We start from the raw sequence: 20,825 nt of genomic DNA, 5'->3' as shown, positions 1-20,825 counted from the left end.
TCATTCGTTTGATCAACTTCGAAGTAGGTAAGAGAGACTGTATTCGGTTATGGCAGGACATTTGGATAGGTGATACGACGTTGAAGGATAAGTTCCCTTCCATTTTTCAGGTGGCGAGTAAGCAAAACAGTTTCATTATCGATAATTACTCCCTTCTTGCGGACAAGGTTGTCTGGAATATCCCCTGCAGGAGGAACCTTGAGGACTGAGAATGTGATCACTTCGTTGAGTTGCTGCAGTTCATCCAAACTACGTCTCCAAATCAAGATCACAACGACAACATCATCTGGAAAGCTGATAAATCTTTTGTCTTTACGGTAAGATCTCTTTTTAAGATTCTCTCATTCTACAATCATTCCACTGATAAATCTTTTGTCTTTACGGTAAGATCTCTTTTTAAGATTCTCTCATTCTACAATCATTCCACCTCATCACCCTCATTTTATTTGGAAATACGTAGTTCCTCCTAAGTTGCAGGTTTTCGGTTGGTTGGCTGGCAACAATAGAATCCTAACTTTGGATAACCTAAGGAAAAAAGGAATGATTCTCGCCAATATCATGTTCGCTGAAGAATCGGTTAATCATTTGCTTATACATTGTTCGTTAGCATACTCAGTTTGGACTGCCATTCTCTCCTATTTCAAGATCAGCTGGTGTTTCCCTAAGGATGTGGATATGCTCCTCAAAGCCTAGCATGGGGTTAGAATTGGCAAATTTAAATCCAATACGGGAATTCTGGCGGTGTGGTCGGTGCTTTGGATCGAAAGAAATATGAGATGTTTTCAGAATGTTGCGAAGCCCTCCTTTCTTCTTTCCTCTTATGTTAAATGTTTCATTGTTGAATGGGCGTCCCTTTGGGAGGGTAACAATGTAGATCTTTCCTTTGTTCTTTCTTAAGGGCCTGCCTCCTTAGCAGTTCCCTTCTTTGTTTTCTTTTTCCCTTTCTTTAATAGAAGTTATCTTTCAAAAATAAAATAAAATTAATTATCATAACTTAAAGAATTATTAAACCTATGTGCTTCGCTTCTAGCTTGGGCTAGAGGGAACTTAGAAAAACATAATTAAATTACAGAAATAAAAAACAACAAGAAATAAATAAATGCAAATAGAAAAGATCTAAAATTAAAAAAAAAACATTATAAAACTTTAATAAAATTTAAAACTCTTTAAAAATTCTAAATCTTACTTTGGGATGCCTTGAATGATGCTTAAGAATGCCCTAGGAAGCCTTATTTATATGTGAGGAACTCCAATTTTCGTACAAAGTTGGAAAACTTTAGAAACCACCTCAAATTTACATTAGTTTTCCAAAATAGACTTCACGCTGCACATTTTATTTAAAATAGATTTTCCATTGCGTGGTTTCTCAAAATATACTTCAGAGCTTCAAAATACACTTTTTGAAGACGATTTCAGGATTCTTCACTTCAAATCTTTAATTCTTTTTATTCCTCACATGGTTTTCTTGGATCTTTGGCATGTGAATTCTTCAATCTTGGTCTGCTTAGATTCATCCCTTGCCTTGGTGATTCTTGAGCATCAAATCCATACTTTTAGCACCTTTTTTCATTCGAAGCTCTTAAATTCACCTTCAACACATACATGAGTAAAATAGAACATTAAGCCGATTCACGTTCATAAAACTAAAATATAAATGGGAGAAATTATGCATTATTTGAGTCTCAACATCTCCCAACAAATAGGTGAACCCTTGAGCTGAGATATCCAAGGATAAAGCTCGATGGGAGAGGATTCCTCTCACCAAGAGCATTTACAACGCAAGTGAAGGGCCCGAAAGGCAATGAGCTCAAGATCCAAGCTCTAGCCTCCTTTAGAGCTTACCTAAACTACCCGTCAAGACGACACAAGTAACCTAGAAAGAATTACGCCCTAGGTTCGGAAAAAGATGGCCCAACCTGATCTTGGCTGAAGAATACAATGATCGAGGTGGGCTCAACAACAATTTTGGGAGCAGTTTTCTATCCAAATAAGGGCTCTCTAGTGTATTCCATTAAAACATGATGGTTTTAAACCACTAAAGGACCTTATAAATACTACTACCTCAAATGAGAACATCATAAGATCCACAGCTGTTGGTTGGCACCTCCCGTTGTCCATATCTTCCTTATTCTTACAGGTCCATTGGTAGGCATACCATGATCGACTACGTTTGTTTGCCCAAAATCCGGCAAAAACAAGCCTAATCAAAACTTATAAGGCCCCATGAATGTTCCAATAGTAGAATTTCAATCCTCATTTTTCTTGTCATGTGGCCCATTTGAATTTTGGATCTACCTTATTTTCTTGGCTTATGTCCTAACGTGGTTTGCAAAAATTATAGACAATGTCAATTTCTCACAAACATTACAATGGGCCCTACTGCCTTTTTAGCACATGAGCATGTGTGTTGCAAGCTATCCAATCCGTGGACAAATATCTGGGCTCTTTAATGCCCTCATCATGCATGAGATATGACAATGCCCTCGAAATCCTAAATGGGTCTCTCTGACAAGCTTCTAAAGAAAGCCTAAGCTTAACTTAGTTATTAAACAAGCCCAGTTTCAATCCCCGGGCTTACATTCCAACCCAAGGCCAAGCCAAAGTGGGCTATGCTTGAAAGCCCAACGGCCAGCTCATCTCATCAGTAGCCTTAATTATCACATATTACATTTATTTACCTTGGAAATTGTGGGTGATGAATTAGATCTAAGTCAATGCTACAATAATCCATTTCATGTATATGAAAGAACACATAACTTGGAGGGGTGATACCAAATCAATCCTTAGGGTTGACAGACCATACCAGTGGCCCACGGAACAACGACCCGGAGATGGCCCTTGTTTTGAAGGAAACCAAGATAAATAATAGAGGGTTTTAAATACTCTCATCCAAGAGGAACTTCTTTGGACATCGTCCATACATATTGAGGCCCATTAGATAAATATCTTATATTATTGAAACATGATCCCGAATTATAACATAAATAATAATAAAAAATAAAACAATAATAATAACAACATGTTAATATACATTATAGTTATTCTCTCTCTCTTTTCTTTCTTTTTTTTTTTTAAAAAAATATTTTTTTAATTTTTAAATTTTCTTGCATTATAGTTATTCTCATCTCAATACTTACCCATCCGAGGTTAACTAGTGGTGTGGTCAACTTGATATTTGGATCTGCTAAGTTTTGGTATTAAGTCGTTGAATGAGATTGGAAAGTGGATGGTCAGCATGGATATAATACACATTCAAGGTTGGCTCCATAAGGTGGTGCAGGTAACCCCCTCGAAATCGTTATCAGGGTAACACCTAAGCCGTTCCCGGTAGTGACAACGCCTAACCGGTAATGGTTGGTGCGGGAACAGCTCTGTGGCCCCATTATATATGTGTTCTACGCACGCCCTCCGTACATCCATTTTGTGGGCTCATTTTAGTGCATGAGCAAAAGAATGAGGCAGATCAAAATCTCAAGTGGACCACGCCATAGGAAACAGTGATAATTGAACGACCACCATTAAAAACTTTTGAGGGCCATAAAAGTTTTGGATCAAGATGATATTTGTGTTTTCCCTTCATCTAGATATGTGTGACCTAATCAACAGGTTGGATGGCAAATAAACATTACAGTGAGCCGTAGTAAGTTTTTAATTGTGGGCATTCAATCACCATTGTTTCCTGTGGTGTGGTACACCTGAGATTTGGATATATCTCATGTTGGAACTCATTCCTTAAAATGAGCTCTAAAACTGGATGAAGGGTGTGGATATAAAGCATACATCATGGTGGGGCCCACAGAGTTTTTCTAGCACTGAGGTTGGCAGTGGAGTTGTCACTACCGAAACCGAGTCCACACAAAATAGCTCTAATGCAGTTGTACGAAAATTCGAATCTATGGGCCAGATATTGTACACACGTGCCATGTTCTCACGTGTGCTGCCATTTAAATTGGACGTGGATTGCGTCCTACCCTGCTGTGGGGTCCATTGTGGTGCAAGTGTTTTATCCACGCTGTTCATTACTTTTATTACAAATATAAGCTTGATCGGAAACTTCTCCAGCTCCCAAGAATTTTTTAACAGTGAAAGTTCAATCCCCACCTTGTGGTCCACTTAAGACTCGGACCTGCCTCATGTTTAAGATCATACCTTAAAATGATTTGAGAAAATCGATGAACGGTGTGATAAAACATTTACATCACGGTGTGCCCCAGAGCCATTCTTGGACGGATTACCGTTCGGGCGGGGGTAGGACCCAATCCGCGTCCTTTAAATGAGCAAGGCCATGCACGCATGTGGTCCTAACAAACACACAGCGGTAGCGGCATCGGCAGCGTGGTAGCGGCAGCGGCAGTGCGGTTTCGACGTCATATGCGACACGAGAAAGGCGGGAGCGGTAGCTGTTTGGGCCTCGATGTTTCTGGTTTGGGCCAGATGCTCAGATAAAACATAGATGGGCTGTCCTATTATATTTCATTACTTTTCCTATTCAAGGCTCGGTCCAATCGAGAATCTAGGCCCATTTGGATGTACCATATTGTATCACTAGTGTGATTTTCGGATTTTAGGCCGTCAATCTCAATAGTAGTATGCTGATGGTCTTGATCTATCGTCCATTATTCCACCATACAAAGGAATGGGATCTATCGATTGGCCATCTCTCTCGTGTAACTCACCTTGTTTAATTCTAAATGGAGTGAAATACGTACCCATGCCTGTGAAACTACGTTTGTAGAATGAAATAATTATTCAACAAATATTGTAGGTGGGGCCCATGAAGATTTATTCATGGCATCTAAACCGTTCAGAAGGTTCACCCTAATATGAAATTGGGGCCGGCTGAAAACCAGACCAATCCAACCATCATGCGTACTGCTACATAAATTTAGAGGTTCATTGGATAATCATTGTTTTATATGGAGTGGCCCACATCATGATTTTACTGGCTTTTTTATTTTTAATTTTTAATTTTTTAATTTTTTTATACTGTCAACATACACGATAGAAAACAGCGGATAACCATCCAAACACCTTTGATTAACACGATTTCTCACCAATGGTCAGATCTGCCTAATATTGATTGTATCCCTATTTTATGGTGGGACAACTCTTCTGGATGGATTGGATGGCATGAAAACATCAAGGTGGGCCCACCATCAAAAGTTCTAGAATGAACTTGTTCAACAAACGGCGCAGAGGATTTGGCCTTATAATCTTCGCTACAGTGACCAAAACCCACATACGCTTGGCTGAGGTGACTGACTGTGAAAAAGACAAGTAACCCGCGATACTACCTAAATGTATAGTCAGCAAGTCCCCTCCACTGCTTGGGTCCCACCTCCACTCGTTCCAACCCATCAGCGTACGGAGGGTGTTAACATTCTACCAAAAGCAGGGATCCGTGGGCCCTACCATGACCCACAGACCTGTGATTAAAACAAAAAATTCCAACGGTTGGCACTCGTTGGGCAAAATTTTCATTAATCTGACGGTCAAGATAATCCAGCTGGAGTGAATTCTCGCACCTTTGCTGCTCAGGAACATGAAAATTTCCATCCTACAGACGATGGTGGGCCCCGAGAGCTACATTTTGGAGTGCTCCCGAGGGCTACTGAACCAGTCCTTGCAGCTGAAAGCCCCGAAAGCCCTAGCTTCGAAACCAAGAAAACGAAAACCTGCAAATGCCATCTCTCCCATTCTTCCCCAAACGGAGGTATGCTTTACTCTTTCTTCCTCTCTGTTTTTATGTATTTATTTCTATTTTTTTCAGTAATTCCATTTCTGCCCGTCTTCTTGTCAGAACTGACTTCATTTCTTCGAGTTTCCGCCAAAATATTCTACCCTTTCATGCCTGTTTCCATACCTAACCGGCTCTAAGGTTTCCGAAATCGGATGGCGTTGTGAGCATATTTCAACTGAGTTCTTCGATTCCGTACAAAATTTCTAACTCACCATTATAACAGCTATAACGGAAGACGGCCCTTTGCCGTTATGGACAGTTATAACGAGCAGTGACGTTACAACAGCGATTCTTAACAGCTATCCTTGCCCATTTATTATTTTTTGTAATAATGGTTTTAGTTAGGGTGAAGATTCTGGGCACACGGAGTGCACCGAGTGGTGTGGGCGCGTATCCCAACGCACATTTTGCAAAATGGGATTTTTGGAAAATTCTACTTTCAGTCGTTGGGCTGGTAGTTCGTACTGTATTCGGGCTTTTGTTTTGTTCATTTGGGGCCATTTTATCAAAACTGTTGATATTTCGGGCCCTGTGATGCAACCAAATTGAGAAGGAAGAATCTCGATTCAAATGCGCACTTTTTTCTTTTTTTCTTTCTTGAAGTTCCAACCACAAAATTTCTTCATGAATGCGATATAAAATAAAAAAATAAATGGACTGTGGATTGATATCCAACCATGGTTCAAACAACCTGAAAACTCAACTCAACTCGACTCGACTCAACTCAATTTTCAACCGGGTCAGGTCAACCTGAAGACTCGACTTGAATCAATATTTAATAATTATACTCAACAATGTTGAGTCTAATAATAGATGCTTGGAATTGGGATCATCATCATCATCATAATCATCACTAAAGTCTTATTCCGATTAATTGGGGTCGGCTACATGAATCCTGTCATGCCATTCCACTCTATCAAGGGCCATAACTTTAATTATACCATAGGTTATCAAGTCTTTCCTTAATACCTCTACCCATGTCTTTTTGGCCCTTACCCTTGCCTTTTTAGAGCCTTCAATTTGTACCAACTTGCTCCTAACTGGCGTTGTTCCTGGTATCCGTTGTACATGACCAAACCATCCAACTTTGCTTTCCCTCATCTTATTACCTATTGGCGCTAGTCCCAAGTTCCCTTGAATGTATTCATTTCTAATTATGTGTTGCCCCGTCTTACCAATTTAAATGCTTGGCATTGGGATAATAATAAAAAAATGGCTTAGTTTGTCATGTAAATAGCTTTCGAAGAGTTGGTAATGACCCGTGCCCTCTGCTCTATGGTCATGTGTTCGAATCTCACGCTGCAATTCGATCACACTGAGTCAACTGAGTTGGGTGCCAACTCGACGAGGTTTGCTGTGTTAGAATCGAGTCTCTCTCGTAAGCGAGTTTCAGAGTGATTGGGCTTGAAATCTCATTTAGTGAGTTGATCTTGCTGAGTTTCGCGTTGAGTCACCAAGTTTTAGAATTATGTATCTCACATTCTACCAGTTATTATGCTAGTTATCACAACAAATCCCTGCCAGGGTCCCAAAACGGTTACGTATCGGTCGTAACGGCCGATACGTAACGGTAACGGTGGTACCCGTTACGCGATACGGGGCTGTATCGGCCGAGTCATTTTTTTGTACACGTAACGGCCGTTACTGACCCGTAACGGCTGTTACGGGCCTTGGAAAAAAAAAAAGAAAAGAAAATAAATAAAAAAATCCTAACCTTTTCCTTTCTTTTCCTCTTCTTCTTCTTCTTCTTCCTCTTCTCGGCTTGCTACGACGCTGCGACTGCGGCTGCGGTTGCGGCCTCCTCCTCCTCCTTCTTCTTCTTCTCTCTCTCTCTCTCCCCCTCTCTGTTCTTTCCCTCTTTCCCTCTTTTTTCTTCTCTTCTTTCCCTCTTTTTTCTTTTTGGTTTCCCTCTCTCCTTCCCTCTTTTTTTTTTTTTTTTTTGGGCAGCGTAAGCTGCTGTCGTTACGTGTCACGCTGAGACGAGCGCTGACACTCCTCGAGCTCCGAGTTGTACGAGCGGTTCAAAGGAGATCAAAGTTTTATAGGCTCCACAGTGATGTATTTATTATATCCACACCGTTCATCTATTTTTAAATATTATTTTATAGCATTACCTAAAAAATGAATCGTATCCAAAGATCGTCCGGACCACACCAAAAATAGCAGCGGAGGTGATGATTTTCACCGTTAAACAATTCGTAGGCCCACCGTAACATTTATTTTCCATCCAATCTGTTCATACGGTCAAAAAGACCCGAATGAAAAGGAAAAACAAATTTTATATTGATCTAAAAGTCATGTGAGCCCAAAAAAGTTTTCAATGGTAGACGTTCAATCCCCCATTGCTTTTTGCAGTGTGGTCCACTTGATAATTAGATTTGTATTATTTTTCATGTCAAGTCTTAAGACAATCTCGTCAAATGAATGGACGGTTTAGATATAACACATTCATCATGCGTGGGGCCCAAAAAAATTTGACATGTGTGCTACACTTCACAATCCAAGTCTCACCTAATTTGAGGCCATAAAAAATTGTACCAAAGACATATTAATTTAAAATTTACTAATTAAATTATAAACTGCAATTGCTAACTCACAATGCCAAAATCAAATTATTTGAATAGTTTTTATTTGTTATTCGGTGTACTCTTATTTTTTAAAATAGGGCCTTTTGGTTTTTTTCATGATTCACTATCCAATAAATGTCCACTAATACATAAGTGGGTTCATATCAATAAATTGCATGAATTTGAGGCTAATTTGGGGCATTGATTGGTCCTCCAAGTCAGACCGAAATTGGCAACGCCATCTACCTAAATTTAATTTCATTTTTTTAAAGAACTACTAGGAGAAAGATATTAAATTGTTAAGTATATAAATTAGATATTTAGAAAATTAAATATATACATTTTGTAGTCAAAATTCAGGTTACTTGGTTTAAAAATTAATCAGACAGTCCGATACAGCTTCTCACCAAAGAGTGGACCGTTACACCACCATAAACATGTTCCAATTTATAAATGAATGCATATTTGGAATGCTTAGAATATTCCGGATTTAATACATATTTTTTTATATTTTTTTGGCAAAAAAAAATTTTTACCCTGTTACGCCCCCGTATCGCCGTTACGACCCCGTATCCGTATCGGTTTTGGAGGTCACCGTTACGCCAACCGATACCGATACGGGACACCTTGATCCCTGCCCTTCCCACTATTGTGGAAAATACATGTTGTAACCTTAAAAAATATATCTTTTATTTTTTTTCCCCATCATATAACTGTAACGAAAAAGATTCTTTACATGTTTGTGTGCACGCCTGCATGCGCGTATTCTTTCTTAAAGTAAGAGAAATCCTAATATAATTAGAGTTGGGCATCGATTTGAGTTGGACCGAGTTAGGGCTGACCCGACTCTATCCGATTTTGAAATAGGCCTAACCCGAACTCGACTCGACTCTGTACCAAGTCGAGCATGCCTGAACCGATCTGAATCTGGGTCTGGCCTGGACTAATCCGGACCGAGTCTGACCTGGTAAAAAGTACTGGGTCGGTTCGAGTTGGCACCGATTCAGATCGAGAGATGAGGGAGTGGAGAGGAGAGAAAGAGAGAGGAGGAGGGTGCTGATGGTGGTGAGTGGCTACTGGACTTGGAAGGGGAGGGTGGGAGGGAGTAGAGAGGAGAGAGAGATGAGGAGGAGGGTGGTGATGGTGGTGGGTGGTTGCCGGGTTTGGAAGGAGAGGAGGAAGAGGGAGGAAGAAAGAGTTTGGGATCGGGTTGAGGTAAGGTCGGGTGTGACATAAAGGGTTAGAGATACTTAAAAATTAGGGTTTTTTATTATGTATATACCTGAATCCGAGTCGAGTTTGACCGGATCAAGTTTTGGGTCGAGTCGGGTCGAGTTACTAGATAACTTGAACTTGACTTGGTTTGAGTTCGGATTGGGCGAAGCCTACTCGGTTTGGAACGACTCACCCATTTGGTTCGGATCGAGTCGGGTCTGAATGAGTTGGACGAGTCGAGTCGTCTGGTGCCCAGCTCTAAATATAATCCTTACCTTCCATTACTTCTAATCCTAATAATTTATTTCACTAACATATTAAAAATGAATACTATCACCACACTCAAATGGTTTTGGAATCACACTCGGGCTCATTTGAAAGCTGAATTAATAGGCTTCCAAGTGGGACCAATTTTGTGTCATTCATACAACATTTAGTACCCGAACAATGCAACCGAAATAATTGATGCAAATACGAAGGGAAATTTGTTTTGCAAGTCATCATTAGCTCTAACTCCAACAACTAATTAAAAGACTACTAATTTGGTTCAGGATGGATATTAAGACCTCTGGTGTCCCATTAGATCAATCTAGACCATAAAAGTGATCCAAATGTTCAATCTAGACCCTGGGGTATTTTTGATGTATGGTCATCCATGATGGGCCCTATCATATCAATGTTTTGGATCATTGAAAAATAGGGGGCTCATGTTTAAAAATTAATTATGTATCAGCCTTATCAATTGATATGTAAAGGAAATGATCATCCCTTTATTGCGATATGGGTGTGAATCGATTTGTTAAAGAAAGGGGGCTGTATTGGGCGTTACACCTTGCATTTGGCACCACAGCAAGGCCGATACAACTGTTTCAACCCGATAACAGCCATAAAGGGCCCACTTTGGTGTGTGCTTTCAAATTTTTTTTTTTTTCTCATTTTCTGCTTATTTTGCATTTCAATCATGAAGGAAACTTAGGAACTCGTTTTTATCTAGATATAGGTATTGTAAAGATCATAACACAAAATTTGAGAAGGATTAGATGAATTAAAGCAAAGTAGACCATTTTGGAAAATATCGGAAGGAGTAAACCATCACATTAATTTTATTTTTTTTCCAAATTTTCCATCTTTTTATTGCATTTATATGTAATGGGCCCTAATCCACCAACACATACTGTGTTCGATTAGGGCCTATTTTGATTTCCTTTCAACAAGTTAAGGTGACATTGCGCAACAAACAACATTCTTACAAAGAATGGCCTTTGACACCATCAAATACTTGTTCCAAAAAGAAGAAGAAGAAGAAGAATTACATATTTGGGATCCTCATATCTTTTAGAATCTCCCGCCATTAGTTACAGCCAAGGCATGCCAAAACGGTTCTGTTATAGCCGTAACTTAATGGTACCACTGTTATGCGTTATGGGGCTGAAACGGTGGTAACGGCTGTTATGGAAAGATGACCCATAACAGCCCCGTAAAAGCTTTGTAATGGCTCCGCAATGGGGCCGAAACCTTGGTTACAACACCATTATGTAATACCTTCCATGGGCCCCACTTGTACAAACTGAAATCAGAACATATTGTATTCGGAAGTCTGATGGGGACATCACGCGCACACGTGCATGTACGCTGCCCCCTACGCATGTACGGAAGGAGATGGAGGGGCCCACCATCGATCTGGCTTGATGATGACGTCCAAAGAGAGTCTCCTAGTTAGAAGACGGAGTTTTGGTTCATTAGAGTGGGCCCGATAATCAAGTAAAGCCCATCATGTGATCTCATGATCGGGGCCCACTAGTCGGATTAAGTTCATATTTTAGATTTTGATTATTTATGTTATTTAGAATATCATGAACGCTTTAGATTACTTTGGTTAGTTTTTGTTTTGGTTTACTTCATCGCTAAGTAATAGGTTGCGCACATGACGCGAGTTTTGGGGTATAGAGTTTTCCCTATAAATAGGTACCCCTTGTAGTTCTTTTGATTTATTGAAGTTTAATAAAAATTCTTGTAAGTTTTTTTTTTCTACTCTCAGAGTTTTTGAGTTGTGGAAAAATTCAAATGGGTGCGAAGCCCTCCCTTTTCGAAGGGCTAACTACCGTGGTGCGAAGTCATACCCATCCGCCCCTACCCACTTCCATCCATATATCTCACATTCTATAGCCATCCTCACCTCGAATCCATTAGTTTTGCAGCAGATCTTCTCCCTACAGCCAGTTTCCAAAATTTGGCCCTGCAGGAGGGTCGAAACTTCGGTGGAGCACTGTGCACAGCCCGTAGATCGGATCGCCCTGAAACTTTGGGGGTTTGGAGCTCACCCCTGGCCGACCAGGGCCAAGGAATCGGTTTTCGAGTGTGGGACCTGCTCGCACGTGCGGCTAGGCTAGTGCACACATGCGTCAGGCCCTGGCCCGTTGTCCGCTCGTGGGATTTGTCTCCCGGTTTAGGTTTTCTTTTATTTTCCCCTTTTCATACCTATTTTCATAAACCCTAACCCTAGATTGCATTACCTTAAATTTGTTTACCTTTTTTTTTTTTTCGACCATACGGTTCCTTGAGTTGAAATTAGTGAATCCCTTGGATTTGGGATTGATTACTGTGCATGTGTGGATGATTATTTCTTATCTTTGAGTATCGTTTGGTTCATAATTTTTATTGATCCAGCCCTAACATGTGTAGGCTTGGACCCGCATAGATTCTCCTTAATTGAATGTTTGGACTTTCATGTGGGGTATGGAATTTGTGTAATTGTTTCTGAACTAACATGATCTTAAGCCTGAAAGCTCGCACATCATATTTGAATTTCATGTCCTGCATCAAAGTCGGACCGAATATTGTGTAATACCTCCTATGACATAATGTTTTGAGCCAAGATTTCTAGTTGGGAGAAGTGTAGAAATCTTTCATAGGCAAATAAAGTTGGAGCGAGAGTTAGGAATGAACTCCACATTTGATAGAATTGTTATTGTCAACTTGTAAATGTGCTATTATTTCAGTTTGAGACTGTTGAACGTTGAAGTTTTCAACAGTCAACAAGTCAAAAAGCTGTGCATGTTCATAGGGAGGAGATCCAGTCACCATGTTGGAGTCACTCTAACTGAAGCATCAAACATCTCTACGCGTAGTAGAATATTTCTTGACTTCGGTCAGAGAAATACCTTTACCGATTCCTGTTCACCACCGCCTGAATAGGTCTTTTGGAGCCTCATCACTCTTTAGATTAGTGGGAACCTCTGAGTTAGTCGAGATAGAGGCTTCCCATGCTGCCTTAGCAGCTGTGGCCCTTTTGTTTGGCCAAGAGCTTCGGGCAGAACTGGTGCCTATGATTCTCATCATGGCAATAATAACAAGAGTTAGGTAGGGTTAGACTAATGCTAGCATGTCTTGTACCTCTTGCCCAAGACATTCTAAACCTCTCTTTTCGAAGATCCATTTATGCCCATTTGCAATATCCATTTAAAGAAAGACCCATTTACACCTAATTGTTTTCTTGCCTTTTGGAAGTTCTTATTTTCTCCAAAGCATCAATCGCCTCCCACGGCGAAGCTGCTTTGAATTTTTCTGCGCATTAGTGTCAATCCCTAAAAAGAAGCATTCTTCCAGTTAACGACAAATGAATAAGAGGTTTGTAGAACGCTTGTATAACACAAATCTTTCCTAGTTTAATCTTCTTGGGTTCAATTCTTCGCCGAAATCTGATTCTCCCATAGCTGGTTCAACACTGTCACGTGTTTCCCTTCTTTCTCTGTATGCTATTGCCTGCTTCCCATGAATTGGCACTAGGTGCCTCTTCAAATAATCTCGCTACTGTGTGTAGTAGGTGTTGTAATTGGCATTAGGTGTGGATGTTAGTGGATATAAACACCTATGTGGGTATTGTGCTTGTATGCCTTTTTGCATTTTCTGTTGTATTTCATTTGTGCACGTGCATTTAAATTTGCAAATAGATTCATATAGGTAAAAGAGGGTTTTGCTAAGCATAAGTCCACACGCTTGTGGATCCCAGCACATCCACGCACAGGCATGGGCCGCACGCATGGTGGAGATCCGAGCCATCCATCAGGTGAGCCCCACCATGACAAATAACCTAGGCAGAAGTTCAGAGTGGTTTAATCATCAGGTGGGCTCACATTGCAAGAGAACAAAAAATGGATGGCTAGCAAATTCTGGAAAATGATCTGCATTCAATGTTCATGGCCATCTCCTACCTAATGATTGGACCAGCCTATGTTTTGGGCCAGGGCATCGACATTGTGGTGACCACTATGTCACGCTGGTTCTGTGCGGATGGACGAGGATCCATGTGCGTGTGGGCTTGGCAAAGCTCAAGTAAAGATTTTTAGACCCAAAAAAACAAGTATATGGAGTAAATTTGGATGTCTTGTGTGCTGCATGGCTCATTTACTTCTTTCCTCTATTAATTTACTCTATATACTTATTCCTGTGACTTCTCCATTTGTTCTCAGGCTTTGATCTTGCCCAACCATTGTATTACACAATTTTTTCTATAACAACATGAATCGTGGCAAGCCACATTTTGGTAAACGACCTCACTCACAATTTGACAATAGAAAGAATAACGGAAAAAGCAAAAGGCACAATTCTACACGCGACCATAGTACTGCACTTCCGAAATCTATTGATACCATTTACCGTATTCTTTGCCCTGGGAAGAAGATTGGCGGGGTTATTGGAAAAGGTGGGAGCATAATCAACACCCTTAGAGATGAGACCGGTGCAAAGATTCGGGTTGCTGAAACCATTCCTGGTGTGGATGAGAGAGTAATCATTATTTTTAGCTCTCCAACAAGAAAATTTGGTGTGGGTAAAGATTCTGAGAATGGCGAGCTCACTGAGAAAGAACACGAGCTCATGGAGCCCCATTGTGCTGCCCAAGACGCTCTCTTGAGGGTTCATGATAGGATTGTTGTGGAAGAAGATCAATACGGGGGATTGACACATGAAACTGATGAACATGACGATCTTTTCATGGCTCGGCTTCTAGTGCCAAACAATCAAGTCGGGTGTCTTCTTGGTAAAGGGGGAGGCATTATTCAGAAATTGCGAAGTGAAACTGGTGCGACCATCCGTATTCTGCCCATGGAGCATCTTCCAAGCGGCGCAATGATCACTGATGAATTAGTGCAGGTAATATCTTGCTTTTTCATCTTTGTTGTGTGCATTTTTTCTATGGTTTTCTATATATATATATTGTTATTTATTTATTTATTTATGAAAATTTAGAAGAATCTAATTCTAATGTAGAAAATTGCAAGTTGACTTTGTCCAAATTGCTACTCTTGTTGCCTTTGAGTGGATAATGCATGGCACAATAACCTGCCTTTTGCCTATGAGAAATATAATGGGAGTTGTGCAGGTGCACTTGCTGCTTCCCTCATGACAGCAGATGTGCCCAGAGGGTGCATGCAAGAAATCCGATCCACTTTAGCTGTGGTCTTCTGTTGACGTAGTTTTGAGTTTCATTATAGTTATTCTCAATTTATCATCATTTAGAAAATCATCTGATTTGACCCTGTTTCGTCCAAGTCTCGTGTTGGTTTTTGTCTGCAGCAAAATGAATCACCGGACTGAAACAGAAAAGTGAGGGAGATCTGTTCCAGTTTCAGTCCTCAGGGGAGACACTCCCAACCCGCTATTTAAATCCTTGGTTCTAAGTTCTACATTGAGATCACTCTCTAGTAACTGTTGCTTTTATGATTTTTTTTTTTTTTTAATAATTTAATAATTTTATTATTATTATTTTTTATATCTTTGTCGTGGTCTGTCAAAGTATCTGGCTAAGTTGAATATTGTAGGCTCAACTTTACAGAATAGGATTGCAGGATTGTATTTTTGGTTAGGAAATAGTTGTCCCAGTGAATCAGGACCCTATGATGCCATGATGTGCGCAATCTGTACAAGTTGGTGTCACAATTTTGTGTCCCGGATCATCAATCTAAAGGGCCCCACCTGATGGGGGGGATGCCCGAAAACCTCCTGGATTGGAAAAGATCCTAACCCTCTGATATCTTGTCTCAATAGAGACGGTTGTGAAAAAAATGCAATATTTCAGAGGTCCAAAGGTTGGATGTCTAGGAGCTTACAATGTGGAAATTTTTGGTGCATCACCATTTAGGAACAATTAAATCAAACGACTGTATAACCAACGTTGGCATCAGGACACCATACACATTCTGATGCCTCAGGACCCTATAGTTGTCCTCATTGTGATTGTCAGGAGTATCTAGTTAGCATGCATACCACTCACACACAAAAGAAGAAGAAGAAGAAGAAGAAGAAAAGAACAAAAAGTAGTAGAAGAAGAAAACAGAAAAGGAAAAGGTTAGCAAGCATATGTTAGTTCTGCCCATTTTCATTTTTGGTGCACCTTTATGCTCCTTGGTCACTTGTTCTATCAGGAGTATCTAGTTAGCATGCATACCACTTACACACAAAAAAAGAAGGAAAAGAAGAAGAAAAGAACAAAAAGTAGTAGAAGAAGAAAACAGAAAAGGAAAAGGTTAGCAAGCATATGTTAGTTCTGCCCATTTTCATTTTTGGTGCACCTTTATGCTCCTTGGTCACTTGTTCTAGATGCTTGCTGTCACTCACAATGCTGCCTTATATGTCATTTGGATGCAATTACATTTATTGAGGTTTGCTAGCTCCACAAGCGCCTATAGATGCTACCTTATGTGCAAGCGACGTGTGTTGGACGTCTAGGCAGAATTACTGTTTAGATCATTTGGCCAAAAACACAGGCCGTTCAACTATCAGGTAGGCCAAATGTGTATGAAAATAGTGGATGGTCTGAAAAGCTCAGGTTGCCCATTGTTTTTATACACATGTACTGTGTGGCATATCTGATATTCAAAGTACCTGAATCTTTTGTCAGATCATCCATATGGTTGGTCCTACACGTTACATGCATTGGATGTCTACATGTGAATGTGTATAGAGATGTTTTCAAGGGGTGCATTTGGGGCACTAGCAAGCCCGTATGTTGTACCTGACTCGAAAGTCAACAAAACCATTTGCCTGGAACAGAACAGGAGGGCCACCTCCTACTCTCGTCTCTACTCAAGCCTCATGACCTATCAAATCCCCTAAACTAATCCATGAGAAAAGGTCAAGGACACAGGAATTGGTTCCCTGCGCCCACATGTGTTAGTCCACGCATGCATCCATGCACAAGTGATGACCCATGTGTCAGTAATGAGTAGCGTTGCACACGGTGGAATTCGATCACTGTCCACATGTGTTAGCCAACACGTGCCTGTGCACACGCGACGACCCACATTTGTAAGCAATGAGTTGTGTTGTATGCATGAGAATTGGATTTCCACATCATGCATGACATCATTATGATATACTCTCTCCCCTATAAAGCCTACCCTTTTCTTGGCCATTTACCGAATTACCCTTTCTCTATTTAAAAAAGGGGTATTATGATATCATGTGCAATAAAACATTTCCGCCTCACTATTTTTCATAATTCCCAAAATGCCCCTCTCCCATCTATAAATAAGGCACTCTTCCCTCCATTATGAACAAGCCTTGTTTGGAGGAGAACCCTCTCTAGCCCTTCCCTTATGCACCCTAGTCTTTCTAGCCCTTTAGCCACCTGTAGCATCTCTAACCCTACTCTTAGCCGCCCACAGCATCTCTAGCCCTACCCTTAGCCACTCTTAGCATCTCTAGCCATCCTCAGCTACCCTTAGCCACTTTACACCATCCTACACCTCTCTATGCGACCCTACACACCACTTGAGACCATTCTACACCATCATCAACCACCCTACTCCGCCTTTCACCACTCTTAGCTTCTCTGTATCACCCTTAGCCTATACATAGAAAATAAACAAATAAATAGAAAGAAAAGAAAGAAAAAGAAAACCTCACCCTGCCCTTGTCATCTCTACATCACTCTACACCCTTAGTCATTCCAACCCATAGGATTTTCCATCCCCTTTAGCCACCTCAAAGGGTGGAGCATATGGAGTCAAGAGCTTCACCTTGGTATGGTTTCACCCGTAAGGTGTCTACTAGCCATTGCAGTGGGGAGCATTGTGAGGCACTTCCTCCTTCACATCTCTAGTTGAGGTCAACCTTCCATGCAACCCATTACAGAGAAAGAGAGTTGGAGAACCCCAAACACAGCAAAAAGTAGACTGCGGGGATTCAAGTGCTTCAGAAATCTTCCTTAGATGCTTGGTACAGGTTCACCCAACGAGGTGTCTGCTGACCATTGTAGCGGGGAACAGTGTTCTTCCTTAGATATCTAATAAAGACCCTTTGTAGGAACTATTGCACATTATAAATGGAGTTCACATTTATTTCTTTTTGTTATTCCCTTCTCACTTGTGGGACATGAGGAAGGAGGAATGGAGAGAATTTGATCATCCTACTCCATCAAAGATGCTTTGTTTATAATTGTCTTCAGCTACAAGAGATACACCCAGGTTAAAGAGAGAAGTAAAAAAGATACAACAACATTTCAGAAATATCTCCAAAAATATAGTGCTCTAAAGGATCACCACAATGCAAGGAGCACTCATTTGAATACACTCACAGTTATTATTACTCTCTTATTCTGTTTTTTTTTTTTTTTTTTGTGAGAGATAACAAAAAATTTGTTAGAGAGGCGTAAAAAGTGCAAAATAATATGACCCAATTCTACAACTCAAAGATAGACGAGACATTGGCAGGATTAACTGCCTTTACAACAGAAGCCCAACCCAAAGCATTACATTTGACTTCCCTAATGACCTCCTCATATGAAAATTTCCTATTTCAGAAGCATCTCTTGTTACACTCATCCCATATGGGCGAAAGCACCACAAGAAATAGCAGATGCCACAAAGCTTTCCCCTGTTTACTCACCCTGCCTCCGTGCCAAGCCCAAAACAAGTCTGCGATCTAACTCGGCATAACCCAAGCTGAATGAAGAGTAGAAAGGAAAGAGTCACACACCTTATGGACAAAATACAATGAATGAAAAGGTGATCAATCAATTCCGCATCTTCCGTACACAGGTGATTAATTATTTTGCTATTGTTATGGGGATTATTGGCGAAGAGCTCTAATCTTGAAAATTTAAATCCCATATTGGTAGAGACGGCATGCTTGTGCCAGTGGAAATGGGTGCCTCAGACCTTCCCTCCCCATAAACGAGGCCCTTGAATCTCTGGAAGCTAGACCTTACGTGGAGTCATATGGCGAAAGTCATCAATTTGACGTTTGGGTTATGTAGCTCTACAGACTCATCCTTTCTGTAGATTTGAGATTTGTTCTCTAGTGGTGACTCCTATTTTATTATTTCTTGCCGGAATTTTGCTGATGAGTTTGTTTGTCTATTCTGCATTATTGAGATGATTAGCTTAGGATTTACAAAATAAAAGTATTGGAGTTGCTGGTAGCACCAAGTTTAGTTTAGTTGCTTAAGCAATTCATTTCTTCTGGAACCTGTTTGGGATCTTATTAAATAGGTATATATGATGCTTTATCAAGAGAAACAACTGTTGTTTTGTTTGACCTGGAATGCACTGACCAAGGTGGGACCCACCTTTTACTGACCTAGGGCGTTAATATGGTTGGTTTCATTATCGGATGGGTTGTCCCTAATATTTCTCCTATTGGACGATCCTAGTAATCTGATGAAAATGAACAATTACAAGTTTACAACCAATGGTTCACGTTTAGGGAGCAAGTTTGGATGGTCGGGTTCATTTGACAGGGGAGATTTGGGGTTTTCTCCCATCTACCAAGGACCAGCCATATGGATAAATTGGATCACCAAAAGGTGTAATCATCGAAGACTATCATTTTGAACAATTAGTGAACTCTTGTGCTTCTACCTCCTATGTATTACAGAATCATTCTGTTTAGTGTTTTTTTTTTATTTTTATTCTCCATCATTTAGTTTATGATTGGTGTTTGATTCTGGCACTGACTCTGGGTGATTGGTTCTGTGAACTCTTTGATTGTCTTTATCATCCCAATAAACTCTATTTTGGATAACATTCAAAAGAAAAGAAGCCCTAATTTTGGATCACTCTTTTCAGATATCCGGCACACTGAATGTGGTGAAGAAGGCTCTATATGAAGTTTCCACCTTGTTGCACCAAAACCCTCGTAAAGAAAACCCTCCTCCTTTACCCACTGGTCCCCATGGTTTATATCCATCTGGTGCTCCCATGCCACCTATGCCGCCACAAGGCAATCCGATGTGGTCTAATCAAAACTCTGGTGCCCATGGAGCACCCCCAATGCCATGGTTTGGAGGATACAGGAATGAAGCACCTCCATTCCCCACTGGTGGTTTCAATGGCATTCCTGCTCGAAATGATGGGGAAGCAGCTCAGTTTTCTATGAAAATTTTGTGCCCCGTTGAGAAAACTGGTGGGGTGATTGGCAAGGGAGGCAGTAATGTAAAACAGTTGGAGAAAGAGACGGGCGCTAACATTCAAGTAGAGAATGCAGTTCCGAATGCAGAAGAGCGTGTTATTATTGTCTCCGCTACAGAAGTAAACTTTACCTTGACACCTGTTTTCATTTAAGTTTTATGCAATGATTTTTCTCTGTATGTCTTTTTCTAAAGCTCTTTCTATTTGTGCCTGGTGAGAGATGAGATGGTTTCTCTAATTCTCTTACATCTCTACTCACCAAACCTGCTTGCTGCACACATGTGAGATCTGGGCCTTTTATCTGTGAGCCCTATTGTGCATGTAACCTGGCCTAAAAATAAGGATAGTCCAATGATTACACATGCATATGTTGAATATGCACTACTGTCAACTTTTTTATCATCCATTTTTATGACATTGTGGACCACGGATTTTGTGAACTGGCCTAATCTTTGTCCAGGACATAGACACAGCGGGCCTTACCTGATGAGCAGCCCATAGCTCTTATAATATGCCATGTTGAGCCCATGGGTTTGATATGAATCTATCAAAGTTATGCTCATAAACACGTTGGTACTCACTCTTTAACTGAAACATTTTCAGGCTCCATGGGACCCACGATCTCCAACTATTCAGGCCATTCTTCAGCTTCAGAGCAGAACTAGTGAAATCACGGAGAAAGGTATCGTCAGTACAAGGCTTCTTGTTCCATCAAGTAAGGTTGGCTGCCTCCTCGGACAAGGTGGTCACGTAATTACGGAGATGAGAAGGAGAACACAAGCAGACATACGTGTTTACTCCAAGAATGATAAGCCAAACTGCGCATCTGCAGATGAAGAGCTTGTGCAGGTGATGTGGTTGGCATCATTCCTTATACCATGTTGTTTCCTCAGT

At 40.6% G+C, this 20,825-nt stretch overlaps 1 protein-coding gene across 2 annotated transcripts in view; it reads left to right on the top strand.

The window, feature by feature from the left end:
- The first annotated feature begins 5,557 nt into the window (after window positions 1–5,557).
- The window catches only part of LOC131237658 (KH domain-containing protein HEN4-like), a 29,008-nt gene continuing 13,740 nt past the window's right edge, over window positions 5,558–20,825 (top strand). For both annotated transcript variants that reach the window (XM_058235548.1, XM_058235549.1), the window contains exons 1-4: window positions 5,558–5,713; window positions 13,992–14,673; window positions 19,590–20,051; window positions 20,535–20,780. In XM_058235548.1, coding sequence (XP_058091531.1) covers window positions 14,041–14,673; window positions 19,590–20,051; window positions 20,535–20,780 — 1,341 coding nt within the window. In that variant the 5' untranslated portion in view covers window positions 5,558–5,713; window positions 13,992–14,040. The remainder of the gene's footprint in view (window positions 5,714–13,991; window positions 14,674–19,589; window positions 20,052–20,534; window positions 20,781–20,825) is intronic.

Source organism: Magnolia sinica, chromosome 2 (genome assembly GCF_029962835.1).
Source record: "Magnolia sinica isolate HGM2019 chromosome 2, MsV1, whole genome shotgun sequence".
In the NCBI taxonomy this organism is placed as follows: Eukaryota; Viridiplantae; Streptophyta; class Magnoliopsida; order Magnoliales; family Magnoliaceae; genus Magnolia; species Magnolia sinica.
The sequence above is the reverse complement of the archived record's forward strand: the minus strand, read 5'-3'. Positions and strand labels throughout refer to the sequence as shown.